The sequence below is a fragment of the Camelus ferus genome, chromosome 5, assembly GCF_009834535.1.
Source record: "Camelus ferus isolate YT-003-E chromosome 5, BCGSAC_Cfer_1.0, whole genome shotgun sequence".
NCBI lineage: Eukaryota > Metazoa > Chordata > Mammalia > Artiodactyla > Camelidae > Camelus > Camelus ferus.
This window is the reverse complement of record NC_045700.1, coordinates 36150698-36166856: the sequence shown is the minus strand read 5'-3', so window position 1 is coordinate 36166856 and position 16159 is coordinate 36150698. Positions and strand designations below refer to the sequence as shown.

General features: G+C 34.0%; 1 protein-coding gene across 12 annotated transcripts in view; it reads right to left on the bottom strand.

Annotated features, from left to right (window-relative positions):
• The window catches only part of MARCHF7 (membrane associated ring-CH-type finger 7), a 46678-nt gene that overhangs the window by 5021 nt on the left and 25498 nt on the right, over nucleotides 1–16159 (bottom strand). For 7 of the 12 annotated variants that reach the window (XR_001364942.2, XM_032479548.1, XM_032479550.1 and 4 more), the window contains exons 4-8: nucleotides 14345–14512; nucleotides 11665–12769; nucleotides 9184–9353; nucleotides 3252–3361; nucleotides 400–513 (exon numbers count right to left, since the gene is read on the bottom strand). Coding sequence is in view for 6 of the 12 variants with exons in the window: in XM_032479548.1 (XP_032335439.1) it covers nucleotides 400–513; nucleotides 3252–3361; nucleotides 9184–9353; nucleotides 11665–12769; nucleotides 14345–14512 (1667 nt within the window). In the remaining 6 variants the exon portion in view is untranslated. Of the gene's footprint in view, nucleotides 1–399; nucleotides 514–3228; nucleotides 3362–9183; nucleotides 9354–11664; nucleotides 12770–14344; nucleotides 14513–16159 lie in introns of all 12 variants that reach the window. The other 5 variants (XR_004319882.1, XR_004319886.1, XR_004319883.1 and 2 more) reach the window with 1 other exon arrangement.

The following is a 16159-nucleotide window of genomic DNA, read 5'->3' as shown; positions in this document are numbered from 1 at the left end:
TTAATTTCCCATACTCTTTCAGTTTTTGGAGTCCAATTGCAGGTTGTAATACTGAGTCTGATTTTTGTTTTTTAATTAAAAAGAGCATTTTTCCTTAGTACTTTCAATTCTGTCCCTATTTTTCATTGAAACATATTCCAATTACCTTCAAGAGCTGGAAAATTACTTCTTTTTCTAAAATAGCTTTATGAGAAAATTAGGCTGCTTGATACAGAAGTAAGGAAGACTGTAATTTCTATTAAGTCCACAGTATCTTTATTTTTAAGAAAGATTTTAATATAAGATCTCATCAAATCAAACCAAAATAAATAGAATATGAATGTATAAAACAATTTCCTATCCAAAGTAAACACTTGTTCCATCACATTCTCCCTTCTCCCCTGCTCCAAGATTACTTACTCGGACACGTGTGCTTGGTTCATTCGTATTTCCCATCATATCAGAAAAGCTTTGTTCACACAAGTGCAGTAACACAACTAGGTAGAGACCAGAGCTGATAAACTCATACTCAGCCTTTAACAGGGAAGCAAATGAGAAAAAGAGTAAGAGTGAAAAATTAATAGATGAGGGACTGATATTCACAGTGTACTGATAGAGGAAATGTATTCATATCCAGTTTCTAGTAAGAGATATAGCACCATCCATTACACCAAGAAATAAAAAACACCCTCCATAATTGCACTAATGCTATAATGAATCTAAATATATGTGTGAATACCTTCTTATTTTCATTATGTCTTTTATGTAATGAATTATATAAAAGTGGGACTTTTAACTCATTTGATGATAGAATAAAGGCTCTGGTTCTCTAAAAGGCTCCTAATAGATATTATTAATACAAATGGCTCTAAATGTTTACTTAAAAATTACCATTTCATCTATAGCTAAGTCAATAAACTATGTAATTAAAACCTATTCAAATGGGTCAAGCATTTATTATGTAATATAATTAAGGCAACAGTAAATATAAAAATGAATCAATAAAGAAAATACAGTAATTATTCCTCATTATCATTCACATAGAAATTTATAGTGGGTAAAAACATTCCTTTGATTCAAAACTGTTCCATTGTTTTGAAGCTAAGAATACAAGTTATAAATACAGTGTTATTAAAAAATCTAATCTGTAATTGTTATACTGCGAACTATCTTTAAGTTGTACTATTTTTTAAATAACTCATCTGAAGTTAAGAACTATACATTCTTAGTACCAACTTCAGCAAGTAACTAACTGGTTATCAGATTATAAAGAGCATTCAAGAAATGTGAAATTGATGTTTTAAAAATTTCCTTAAATCTTCACTGAATTACTTTTCTTATTTTTAACTTAAAGGGAAATTTATGTCCAAAAAGTTAGAAAAAATTTTAATGGGTATCACATCTTAAAAAAAAATGAAGCCACTGGCTAATGGGGAAATAAACTGTATTAAATTAATCATTTAAAATGAAGTGTAGTTCTTGGGTCCCCAGAATCCAAGATTCACACAAAACAAAGAAGCTAAAGACCAGGAAACTTAATCTAGACGGTCATTGTTTTTACGACGACTCCAGCTAGTATTTCCTCACACCCTATATACATCATTTAAGACTGTGGGTCATTAAAATTCTTGGCAAACCATAAAAACATTCCTGGTTGAATTGAAAAGCCAAAGAACCACCTTTAAGAGACCTGGAGCACCTAGAGAAGGAAGAATGGTAGGAAAAAAAATCCTTTGAAACCTATTCTCATTTTGAGAAGATTAAAAAAACAAGTTTCTTTATATTGTTCTACCTTTACATATTCTTTCTGCCATTCCTTAAAATAACAATACTCAGCAGCTGTCTAGAGAGACTCCTTGGGGATTTAAGACAATTCCCTGCTAAAAATGGTATTCTCTTTGGACAACTGGCTCATCCCTTATATCATATATAAATTTTGTGTCTTTGTATATTTTGTAAGGAGTGTGGTTTTAATCAGATTTTCAAAGAGTATTCATTATTTCCACATTTAAAAAATAAAGGGTGTCCAAAAGAGATCATATTGCTTGATTCCATTTGTATGAAATATCCAGAACTGGTAATTCCATAGAGACAGAATGCAGATTGGTGGTTGCCAGAGGAAGAGAACAGGGAGGAAGAGGTTAATGAGTACAGGATTTTCTTTTGGAGAGATGAAGGTATATTGGAACTAGACAGAGGTGGGGGTTGCACAACACTGCAAATATATTGAATTCTTCAGTATTAAAAGATTTTTATGTTTTATGTTAACTTTAGCTCAATTTTAAAAAGTGAAAGCGTCCATAACTCCTTAATTTAAAAAATGTTTTTCAAGCACTCATGCATTCTCCCACCATTACATCTCTTTCTATAACAAATATTAAGCACACTTGGATAGTACAGGTCTTGAGTTGACTCTTGTAATCTCCTGTAACACCTCCCCCCTGACTCCCAAATTTTCCTTTAGGAAGGAAAAAAGGGGGAAATATTTAACTCTTCATTCTAATTATATAATTTAAGCATCTCAAAAATTTTTTTAATATTTAAAGCTTCATGAAACAAAATTAGAGAACAAATAAATGATTGTGAGAAGAGTTATCAATACATACCAAAACTGAAAAATAAGAAATATTTGAAAAAAATTAATTATTAAGATCAGAGACTATTTATTATATAAATGGCTGTGTAATGACACAAATACTAAAAGAAAGAGGTTTATAAACAATGTGAACTTAGAATAAAAGATTTCATAAGATAACTTGTTCAACATAAAGTTGGAGGAAGGAATGGGGAGTGAAGGGAATCAGAATAGTAGAAGAACCCGGGGGTAGACAGGCACATGAGAAACTATTCCTATAAGAAAAAAAAGAAAAGAAAGAAATAGGATGCAGGCCCAGAGCTTAGTGTTTCAATCATGTTCCAGGACACAGAGACATTCACAACTGAGATGGTTCTAGGGAGGTAAGATTAGCATGCTTGCTTTGGGATCACTTTCCTAAGCCTTTATTTTTAGGTTTATTTAGGAAGCATATAATAAATTTTACCTTAATAATTTAAAACCTGTGACTTGCTTTTTTTTTTGCCTTTCAGTTACAAAAAGTTATAGGAAGATAAAGAAAAATTATAAAATTATACCTAATGCAGTAAAATTGTTAACATTATTATTACTCTTATTATCTCAATGCAGGTTTTCTGACCATGATTTAATCTTTTCTTCAAGAGTTGTCCTTTAAGCATAGAATAGACACTTACCAAATTAGGCAAAATATACTAACTTGTTCATTTGCATGAGCTCTATGTAGTTCATGAATATCAAAATCCTCCAGGTTAAGCTGCAACTTCTCTTTACAGAGTTCACAGGTGGTTACAGCCTCTAGCGAAGAACCTGGTAAAAAAATTACAAATAAAGCTTAATTTTGCTATGTCTCCACAAAATATTTTTCCTTGTAGGTTTTAAGCTTAGAATACAGAAAACTGAAAGGAAGGGAGGGAGGTAGGAAGAGATGGTAGGGAGACTGTGTTACTGCCATAAATCAGTAAAAGCTCCTAAAATTGCAATCAGTAATACCTAATGTGCATGTCAAGTCCAACTCTGTGGTATCTATGCCTCCACCCATTATTTAGGTATCTGTTGTTTTTTTCCCCCTCCCAGATACTCTTACATTTCTGATCATGAGAAGCTGACAATGGAATGTTATCTGTACTTCCTACTTCCTCCTTAAGTATTCCAGCAAGATGCCCAGAAAACATGGTATCTAGAAGAACTTGTTACATATACCAACGCCAGTACCTTTCATGTGACAACATATAGTAAGACCTCTGTGGTCTCAGCAATGTGCCTTCCCTACAAGCTAGGAGGCAAAAAAAAGGAATCTACTTTTGTTAAGATAAAAACAGCTCCCCTCAGCTATAAAAGGAATGAAGTCCTGACATATGCTACAACTGCTAAGTAAAATAAGGCACAAATAAGATACATGAAGGATAAATACTGTATGATTGCACTTGTATGAAATATGCAGAATAAACAAATTTACACAGAAAGTAGATCAGAAATTACCAAGTACTGGGGTGAGGGGGAGAAGGGAATTAGTGCTTAATGGGTACCGAGTTTCTGTTTAAGATGATTTAAAATTTTGGGAAATAGTGGTGATGGTCCCACAACATTCTGAACGTACTTAACGCCACAAATTACACACTTAATGATGGTTAACAGGGTAAATTTTATATATAAAATACATAGTTTACCACAGTTAAGCAAAACTCCTTCTGTCCTATATGCACTCAACATTTGGTTATCCATAAGTTTTTGGCTCCAATTAAGTAGGTAGTAGTCTTGTCTAATTAAACACATAGCCATCCCCCTCCCCGTGTTTATTTTTAGATAAGATTTTTAAATTGAAAAAAAGATGTCCTAAAAAATCAGAAAAAGTCACGTGAGTAGCAAAATAAAGGTTCAGATTAAATTAAACTAACATTTGTTGAGTGCTTGTTATGTGCCAAAAATATTAGCGGTTCTGGAGATTTAGAAAGAGGTAGTCACTCTTGTCTTCAAGAGCTCATAAAACTCTTAGAAATAGTGTTATTTCATTAACAATTCTTAAAATAGTAAAAATCAGCATACAGTCCAAGACAGTAATAGTTAACGTACATGCATTTTTTAGAAAATAGCTGAGAGGAAAACGAGTGCAATTTTGAGGTAGTAACATGTCTATGTTGTCTCAAAATGAGCTGGAGTCAAAATACAAAAGATACTTATTTCAAGTATATGAATAAGATTAAGTAGTTTTTTAGGAGTCTAGCATACCTGGAAATGTTGAAATTAAAATACATATGGAATATTTTCTTAATTTTAAAAATTAGTATTATATCACTGAACTAAATTCAGGGTAGGTTCATGACATGATGGAGAATATAAAGAATGTGGAACTTTAGAAGGCTTTCTCTTATCAGACATTTATTCTCTGCTTCAGAAGCAGGAAAAGTGTGATGATCATAAAATAAGAACATTGGAGATCATTTAGTATAAATTCTTTCACATCTTAGGGCTTCATTTTTCTCTTCTATGGAACAAGTGACCTTAGCAGTTGTTCAAAAAGGCCATATGCAGCTGGGAGGAACCCATTTATCCCTACAGTCTTTAATCCAGGGCCTTGTCTTTTACATCCTATCTCATTTAGTAGACTCTGACTGCATTTGCTTAAGCTTGTACCAGACTTAACTCTATTCATCTTTTTATACTCTGTAGAGTTTAACAATCCATATATAGCAGCTGCTTAATACCAGATGAAGTCTTTATGTAAATATGAGAAAGCCTTATGAAAACTTATCAGGAAGGCTCAGCTCTTCAGATCTTTACATTCATTTGACTGTGTCTTTAAAAGTACTTAATATTACCTCATAAAAGCCATTTAATTGAATACTTACTGTGAGCTCAATATTGTGAGAAACTATTCACAAACATCTCATGTGACCTTCACAACAACCCTATGATCTAAGTATTACTCAGTTTTACTCATGATGAACTGAGGCCCAACCCCAGACCTTAAGAATGTTCAGGAGTAGATCGGAGGCATCTACATTTTCTTTATAACTCCAACGGGTAATTTTGATCAGCAACCAGGGTCGAGAACCAATGTTAAGAGACTTACTCAAAATCCTATATTAAGTGTTGGGAGTCATTATTCCAACCTAACTTCAAAAATCCAATGTTCTTAAGCAATACATACTATTATGTTTTTCTACCTATACAATACCAACAATCCAAATGCAAATACATCAGAAGGTCAATCAAGCTGTTTTTCATTTTGGTAATAGCTAACATTTCTGAGTCCTTACTAAGTGTCAAGAACCATGCTGAGCACTCATTAAATCTTAGTAACACCTCAGGGTAGTGACTAATAAAGCCTATGAGGCTGTCATAACACGATACAGCCAAGAAGAGGCTGCCACAGGTTATGACGGCCCATCCCACAGGTTTGGGATCATGTTAGCTTAGAAGAAAAGATAAACTCCTACACCAAGGAGGCCTTCACTACCTTTCTGCAGGAAAAGTTTCCCACTAGCCTCATAGTCCCTAGTTTGAACAGGTTACCCAACTCCTACAACAGATTATTAAAATGAAAATACCATCATATCTCAAACCAGTCTGCCTATGTTACCAAGCTGTCACCATAAGACCTTCAATTTCATCCAATTATGTACCTTTATTACTCAGATCTAGTTTCCCACATTTCTTACCCTCCTAGTCACATTTCACTAAGTCCTCTGGTACTCATGTTGTCTGATTTAAGTAAATTCCCCTTAAGCAGTCTCCTTTATGAATTCTCTCTTCAACTTCAAGCCTGAACCACAGTGCCTCAGACTGATAATACTCTTCCGCAGCCATATTTCCCCCATAACACTTCATACCTCAGGACCAATGAACAGGGAAAGCTGGCCCCCTCCCCACCCCAACACCTACTACTGTTTTGAAACTCTAAGTCCCTCCTCATTCATTAATGACTTTAGTACCTGGCCCTCTATTTCTTGGCTATTTCAACACCCACATAGACCATTCACATTTGATTCTGACTTCCTCAGCATCCTTGCTTCCAATACCCTTCCCCATCTCAGTCCACCCACTTTATGGTCGTATTCTTGACCCTGTCATCGCAGCTTACTGCACTACCCCTAAAATCTGTATTTTAAGTATCCTCTCCTGAGTATCTTCAATTTCTCATCATTCTACCTCACCTACTCTGGCATTTCTCTTCAGTGTCAATGAGACTCAAACACTGACCCTACTACTTTTCACTATCCACTTCCTGATGTACTTACTCCCTTTCTGATTTTGTCTAATTTCCAGGCTCACCACAGCTACATCCTTACAAATATCCTTACAAATACCCTTAACTCTCTTCTATCATGTTTGTCTGGCAAAGGTCCCAATCCCACTGAACTCAAATCCTTGTCTGTATCCAAGCATCTGAAAACTGCTTCTTAAATAACGTACATGTATCCCACTTTTAAATCATATTCATGGCCAGATTTTTATGAACACTAATACTACCTGAAAAACCGGAAAACATCTTAAAATGTTATCCCCACATGTGAAAATATCTTAATCTACCCCTTCATCAGTTAAAGACTTTACTAAGAAAACAGAAAAATTACAGAAGAATTCAAGCACCTTAAGACCAAAGCAACAAACTGATCAATAATCCAAACCTACACTACCCCTCTAGAAATGAAGTACCCTTTCTCCCATCAAAGACTAACTACTCAACTTGTGCTCTGGATCCCATCTCTCCCTTCCTTTTTCATAATTTTTTCCCTCTCCATTGTATCTCTTGTTAAAATAAAAACATGCCTCCAAATCTGCTACCTCGAAACAAAAAAACAAAACATAAAGACATACCATGACCCCGTAAGATTCTCCAATTCCTACCTTATTGTATCTATAAACTCCTTGATGGTAAAGCTTATTGTAAGGGGAGAGCTATGTTGCTATTTCCCCAGTATTACCTCATTTTCTCTCCTCAGCCCAATTCAATTATGCTTATGACTCACCTCCACTCCCGATGCTCGCGCACGTGCACACACACACACCCCCACCCACCCACCACCACCACTCCACAGAGACTGAAGTCACCAAGGACATCCATGCTACCAAATCCAACTGTCATTTCTTTGTCTTATCTTTTTGTTCTGACTTCTTTGCAGTACCTGACAGGGTACATCCTCTTAAAAGGTTTCTTCTTTCGCCTTGCACAACACTACATTTTCTCAGTTTTCTTCCTACCAGACTAAGGCTGCTCCTTAAATCTCCTTCTCTGTTCCCACTAAACATTTGGGTGCCTCAGGACTGTCCTGGGCTCATTTCTTTGATATCTGCTCTTGCTCTAGTGATCTTATTTAATCCCAAAGCTTAAAATATTATTTGTGTGCTCATGACTTCCAAAATTATAACTTTCAGCACTAAAACCCGTGAAACATCATGCTTGTCTTGCTAACTTCCCAGCAGACATCTCCATATGGTTATCTAATAAATAGTTCATATATGATATTTCTAAAACACAACTCTTGGTTTCCTCTCCCGAATTTTTTCCATTCTCAGTCTTCTTTATTTCAGGAAATGGCCCTACCATTTACTTAATTGCTCAAGGCAAAACATGAGCTTCCCTAATTGTTCTTTCCCCTTCACTCTAACATGTCCAATCCACTGGCAAGTCTTAAAGAATCTACCTCCAAAATATACCAGAATCCATCCATTTCTACCACACCATGACCGCCTCTTATAAGATAGATTACTGGTTGGTCACCACAATAGATTCCTGGTTGACCTCCCTGCTTCTCTCTACTCCTGTCCTCCTAAAATCCACTCTTCACAGAGCAGACAAAACATAAATAAGATCATTTCATTCCTCTGACCTTGAGTGGCTTCCTATAATACTGAGATAAAAATCTAAGCTTCTGACATTAGTTTTAAAAGTTCTAAATAAGTCAGCCTCTGCTAATCTCTCTTATCTCCACTATATCACCACTCTCCTTTCCCGCTAATTATACTCCAGCCTACAGGGCCTTCTTCATTCAATTCCTCAAACACACCTAAGTCATTCCTACCTTAAAGTCTCTGTACTAGTTGTTCCTTCCGTTGGAATGCTCTTGCCGTCATTCTGGATTAGACAGTTCCTCTTCGTTAAGTTAAAATGTCCTTACCTCAACAAGGCATTCCTTTAACACTTAATGCCACCACAAGAGTAAGTGCCTTATCAGTCTTGTTCTTTATATCCCATATCTAGAAAGGTGTCTGGCTCCATAACAGGCATTCAATAAACAATGAATCCCTACAGTAATCTTATTACTGCATAACAGCATTAGAGACAATAATCTTTCTCAAGGACACAAAGCTGGTAAATAGTAAAAATATTTCTTTGATTCAAAATGATCTTACATGATATAAGGGTCACCAACGATAACAAATTACACTTGTATTACAGATGTATGAAAGTAAACAGATTGGTAAATGAAATATAAGTAACACTATTATACTTTAAATTTATGAAGCAAGACTAATGCTCTTTAATGTTTTTGCTTCAAAAATGGTTGACATTTGTAAGAGTATAAATTTGACAATAAATTATAATCAGATTTACTAACTAAAATGCATACATACATGTATCTCTTGGAAGAATTGTGAAAACAGAATACACAAAGGGTAAATCTTACCAGAGTTAATTTTGGCCTGCAACCACTTTTTCATACACTCTTGGTGGACATACTGCAAACTTCCTGTGCACTTGCATGGTTCTATTAGCAAGTTAGAGGATGATGCAGCTGCCATCTGACAAATTCTACATAAGTCACCATCTTCTTCTTCAGAGTCCTCTAAAAGAAGGCTGGAAAAGAAAGTACATTTCCTGAACAGAGCTATAGTAATTCATCCTGGTTGGTCATTTCCAGTCACACATAACCCCAAACAATATCATTATCTCTCTGGGTAAAAAAAGGGCAAATAACAACAATAATAAACAGCAACTACTATGAAAAACCATTTCAATAAAAATGAAAACTATAATGGAAATAGCTATCCTATTCTTTATCTTCAAATGATTTACGTAATTTTGTCTTTGGTGGCACAGTTTAAGTTCCATATTTTCACAATCAATTTAAAAATATCCCTAAGAGATTTTAATTTCTGCAGTATCATAGAGTACTTCAATTCCAGCAGTATAATGTACTTACATACCCATCGGTTTTGTTCCCCAATACCGCCCAGAACTTTTAAGACAACTTTGATGAATTAAACAAATATTGACTAGTGATTTTTCATTTACATGTTATCAGAACCACATGTTTAAACTGATAGGCTTTTTATATTAAGTCATAATAAAAAAAAAGATTTTTAAATTCTTCATTTTCCCCATCCCCAGTAACGTTATTAAATCATCCTGATTTCTACAAAGGTAGGCTTTTAAAGAGTGAAGCAATTTCCATTAACCTATGTCCTCTATTTCACAGGCCAACATGTACTGCTTAATTTAAATGCAGAATGATCACTACGAAACAAATAATTTTTTTGTTAAAATCTCTATTGCTTTAGTCCACTGCTGACATGAAAAAGGTACTCAGTAAACTGATGATACTGAATGTTAAACTGTTACTGAAATACAACCTGGATTATATGGGTTCCAAATGAGTTTTAACAAAAGATGTGTGCCAAGAGGTGACTTTCATGCCTATGCTTAACCAGAGATACTACTTCAACTATTAATGTTTATGTTTTCACCTTTAGATGTAACTTTCTTTGGGCTGACAGTTTTCATTTTGGGAGATTCAAGTTTTTCATACTCTTATTCATTTGATTTGTCAAATGTCTTATAATCCTCACATATAAGCAAAATATGTAATAGAGGAACACATACACATGTAAACTCAATGTCAACAAATGCTGGTTTTTAAACTACCTACCAGACAGGGTGGTGCTGGCTTAACTGGTTTCTCCTTGAAAATCACTAACTTAGTGCTTTGCCCTACTTACATTACAGCCACTACTGCACTCAAATTAATCTAACTTTGTGTACAAGAAATATAATAGTTACTACATTACTCTGTAGACAGCTTGCAATCAGAGGGAGCTGCTGTAATAACATTAAACACTACCAGGGCAGAGTAAATCTTCCTCTAAGAAAGGAAAAATAGAAAATTTTGAAATAAGAGAATAATCACATGGAACAATTTGTCCTATATAAGGAAAAGTGGAAATGTATTAGTCAATGCCCATGTCTCAGAAAACAGGTGAAGCTCCTTTCTTTTATCCCCAGAGTAAGATATGAATGGATTTCTTCTCAAAGAACAAAAAAACCTAAAATGATACTAACAGCTATGCTTCACAACAATTCCATTACAAAGGATCTTTATGAACAAGGAAAAAAAAAAAGCCAACAACCTTAGTTTTACTGAAGTCTTTCTTCTTACAAGTATACTTTCTGTGTACTATCCTATCCCATTTTATCATAAAAGTAATTTTAATACCTGGAAAAACTCAGTAACTACACTAACATGACAAGATAATCAAGTTGAGGCTAAAATCTCTGATCTTTCATTTTTTTCATCTTTCACTAGAGATTTTTAAGCAATCTCAACTCTACAAAAGATTTCACAAGAATAAAAAGATTCTAAGCCCTGAATTTAAACTGATATTTCTGTTAGTCACAACATATAAAGAATATTCAATATACATTTGGACTTTAAAAACAAAATTAAAAATCTGTGCAAATGATTTTACCTCATTCCGAAAAAGATTTGAAATGAGAAATACAAATAAATGGTAAATAAATGATCTAATTAAAGGCTGAAACATTGTCTTGATAATCCATGACCACTTGTGCCCCCTTACCAATCCTATTTAGCACTAATCTACCAAGAAATAGGATAAGAGATTAAGATTGTTGTCTTTGTATATGTCTGCATCCAAAGCTGGTTAAAATTAACCATTAGACTATTCCCTGATGCAATCCCCAGTGCCTACCTCCACGACTAATTTTCATCCATTTTATCTCTGAGCAAGACACTAAACATCTCACTGAATGTAAATTTTAAGGGAAGAAATTTCAGATATCACTGTTATGAGAAACCATTTTAGAAAAAAAGAGCTCTTTCTCTAATCTTCTCTTGCTTTATAGCCTTAAGAAGGGTATTCAAATTTACCTCTCTTTTATTTTTTGCAGTCTTTCTGGGTCTCTTGAAGGTGTACTTTTAGATTTATCACTTTTTCCATCAGATGAACTCCAACCTGAAGGAATAATATCTACAGTGATCATGACATTGTCGGTCAAATTGTTTCCAAGTGCTGGGGGGACTGCAAATCGGAATAAGGAACCAGGAAGTATCCCTGTTATTCCTGTATTTCGTCCACTGTGAGTCGAATCTGAAGTGGAGCCACCTGTAGCAGCACTGCTCGGTGCTGCAGATGCTTGTGGTCTGCTGGCAGTAGCCCCAAGGGGATCACTCTGTGCTTCAAGGTGAACCACTTCATTTGATTCTCTTCTAAAAATATGAGACCTAGATGGTGTATCAGAGGTAGATATCCTTGAAGATTCATCTCGTCCCTCTCGTCTCCTTCTAGAGAACAAAGGTGTGCATCTATTTCTAAGTGAAGAAGATAACCATGGTCCTGTATTTCTACCTTCAGATTCTTGGTTAAAATTCTGGGAATCTGGCTCAGAGCTATGATTTTGGCTAAGAGATGACAAACCCCATCTTCGCCGAAGAAATCGAAATCCCTGAGAAGCTTCAGATGCCCTATTATCAGGAGCATCAGAAGCTGATGCTGCATTACTACGAGACTGTGAAGCTGTAAAGATTCTTGGAGAAACGTAAGAATTTTCAGAACTCAGTGATCTTGTATTCAAGGAATCCTGACTAGATCTTCGTGAAAAAAAAGTAGATGACATACTAGAAGCTATACGTGACAGCAATCTTCTTGTTGTACGTCTACCTTCATTGTCAGAAGATTCTTGAAATGATCTTTGAGATGAACCAAACCTATCTGAACTGCCTATAGCTGAGGTTTCATCTCTATTTGAAATATAAGAAAATCCAGGCTGTATACTGCCTTGAGGAGATTCTAATTCTCTTGGAGAAAAATTGGATCTTAAAGAATTTCTACCAGAGTCCCTAGAACATGGTATGGTATGATGTTCAGAAGGCATTTGGTGGTTTGTAGATGATGTATTCAACTGTAAAGTGCTCAATGAGTTCTCTTTAGGTCTTGCTCCCTGTGAATATGAAGAAGGAACTCTGTCTTGAACATCTATTTTTGAAAGAAAGGAAAGATAATCAATTATATGAATAATGTGAGTATTATTAAGTTTGAGTCTATTAACCACTAACTGCTGCCAAAATGAAACACTGGATTCAAATTGAATACTGGTATATTAGAACTACATAGCTTTATTATTACAGAAAAAAACAAACATATTTATCTGTCTTTCTATACTTTTGGTAAAATCAGTACTGCTGTATAAAGTCAACATTACAAGTAAAAAAAAGAAATGTATCATAGCTTATGAGAGGTAAACATCAATCTACCAACTTGATGGAGGTAAAACAGCTGAATTTATTAATCAGAAATTGATATGGTAGAAGAATATCTAAATGGATAAGGAATTTTAACTGGGGCAAAAAATTCAAATGTAAGTAATTCATAACAAGTAAAAGCAAAATTATCATAGGGAGATGATGTTTTGGAGATTTTCCTTACTCTGCAGTAAGTACAAAATTTACTTCACGTAAATACTATCACCTTTGTAATTTTATGGAAAACTGTGCTAACAGCTCAAAATTTCTCCAGCTTTTTTACTTCTTTTAAGTTAACAGCAGTCATTCTTTCTCATCCCTGTTTACTCATCAGAGATACTTACGCATTAAAAAAAAAAAAAAAAAAAAAAACGCTGGCTGGGAACTATGAGTCAGAATAGAGCCCTGGCATCCGCAATTTTAATAGTACACCACTTGTAGTTCTAATCTTTAAATGGAATGAGAAATACCAAAGCATCCCTTCATAAAGAATAGTCATCCATGCATCTAGTTTAAGTGCTAGATCGCTACTTTGCTAATACATGGAGTCTCACAAAAGGATAAATTGTTAGGGATTAAATCCATTCTATTCTGTATTTATACCCCCCAACTTAGAAGCTATTGACACCATCTACCAAAACTTCTGCATCCAAAGCCAAGTAAATAAAAAGATGCTTTTATTTGTCTTAAATAAAGCAAAGCCTTCCCCCATTAAGATTATTTAAAATAACCTAAACCTTTAAAAACAAATGTTATTTTCTTCTCTGTAAATCAAATTCCACTTTTATCTGCTGTATTTGTCAACTTTAATCAGTACTTTTTGTCTTCAGTTATTTAGTGTTCTTGTTTTATAGTATTTATTTTGAAGAGCTTAAGCTTATGTATATTGACAGAAACAATATGGGTCTTTATTTCAACTAAATGAAAAAGATATATTCATGTTAAACTAAAGGAATTCTAAATTATGTCTTAAAATGATTTCAAGTTTTAGTCAGTTCATAAGGCAAATTATATTGTAATATATAAGAACCTATCAAGTATATTTTAAGATATAATACAATCTTAAAAGTGAAAGAATTATAGGCAGACAGAATCTGGATACTCATGTATATGTACCTTAAATTGTTTACATTTTTTAAAGCAAAAGGACAAAAAAGGTACTAGAAAACATACCAAGCTACCCTATATTTTAAATCTTCATAATATTCACTTCATTAACTCCTTTGTACTGTGATTTTAATGATACACACAGAGAGAAAAACAAAACATTATTACGTAAGCTATATATAACAAAATAATTTATACATACATGATGAGGTTGTGAAATCACCACTTCGGTGACTATAATCCATAAGATTACTAATGGAGGAATCTGCTCTCCTCTCTGAATCTCTCCTCTCTCTCATTAAGTCAGTTCCAAATGATCCAAGTACCACTGATGAAGATCTGGGAACTTGACTACGCCTCCAAGAAGAATCTTAAAATAATTGAAGAAGTTTTAATTCAGAGAAAGCATTCAAGGTTTCTGATGACAACAAATTTTCAGTATTACACAGAGAGATAATTATGGTTTATTACAGGAATCTCCAGTTATATGGTTTATTATAGGAATCCCCAGTTTTAGTTGGAATCAAAAGCAAAATTTGGCATAACACAAAATTATTCACTAATCACTTATAAAATTATCTCCTACTCAAACACATTCTTCTCTAACACTACAAACTATCCCCATTCAGGATGCCAATGTCTCAGTCACTCTCTAGAATATCTGACCACACAATATAAACATGCTGTAAAATGTTAGCAAAACAAAAATATAAAGCTTGCCAAAGATGTAGAATTTTATAAGTCAATGAAAGTGATGTTGAAGAACAGCCGAAATAAAAATCAAAGCCATTGTGAAATGAAAGATGCTATACTGTAGGTTTAAAACTATTTTGTCAGAACTATTATCACTGTTGCCATATTTGGTTCATTCTTATGTTAAGAATTAATGTTTTGTTGCGATTATAATCTGAATTTTGTTAGATATGATTTCATTTAAAAGTAAATTAAAAATTTTTTTAAAGTCTCAAAACTTTCCCCGTCACTATTTACCTTAAAATTTTTGTTCTTTCTCTCCTAGTCCCAAAAGCCATAATCATTTCTCTTCATTAAAGGAAATGGTCTAGGGTTAATGCTATGCCTTCACAGAGCAGAGCAAAGAAAGATCTCTACGCAATGGAATTTGTCTACAAAGTTAAGGTCAGTCTGCTCTTACTCATCATACTACTCGCAATATCCTTCAGAAGGGCCATGTCTTTCCCATGGTAGTCCTGCCTATCAAACAGAAAGGAACTGTTTACACTAATTCAATTGGTAGTACATACGCAATTCAAGAATTGTATCTCCAGCTGTGTCATTACAAATTCTATCTTATCTTAGAACTATTTCAGGCATTGGCTAGTGTTTCATTTGAAGAAGTATAACTCAGGAGGTACCTCTCAACAAAAGAGCTTTTCAATTTGTGGAGCAAATGTGGATCTGTTGAGTACAAGATACTAAACATGAAGCTTTATGCATAAGTCATCTAAATACTAGTGTGGTTAAGTAACTTGTCCAATGCCACAGTTAGTCAAGAGGGCTAGAATCACAGCTTTCTGCTTCCTAGTACAGAACTCCCACTAGAATATCACCAACTATTTTTTGTTTAACTAAAGAATTTCTACATTTTCTGAAAATAAGTGTCATATAGCACAATGTTTATTATTTACAAAAAGTACACTTAGGAAACATTTTAAACATGTATCAGTAAATCTGGCTTTCCTAGTAACAATTTAAAAATTTACCTACTATAATAACCAGCAGAATATATGTCACTTTTACCAATTTTATTACCATATATACCAGCTATTTTAATTAATTAAAATCTAATATCCTGTTTATGTAAGACATTTGTACAAAATCAGAACAAAAAACCAAAATAAAGATTTAATTTCAGTTCTAACACTAAGTTAAGGTAACTCCACTGTATTTTGGAAACTGCACTGTATTTATGACCCACTATCTTATGTGCAGTCCACTTGCTTAATACACTATATCTTGGAAAAAGGGCTTCTGTCCAAAATACATATACAGTAATTCT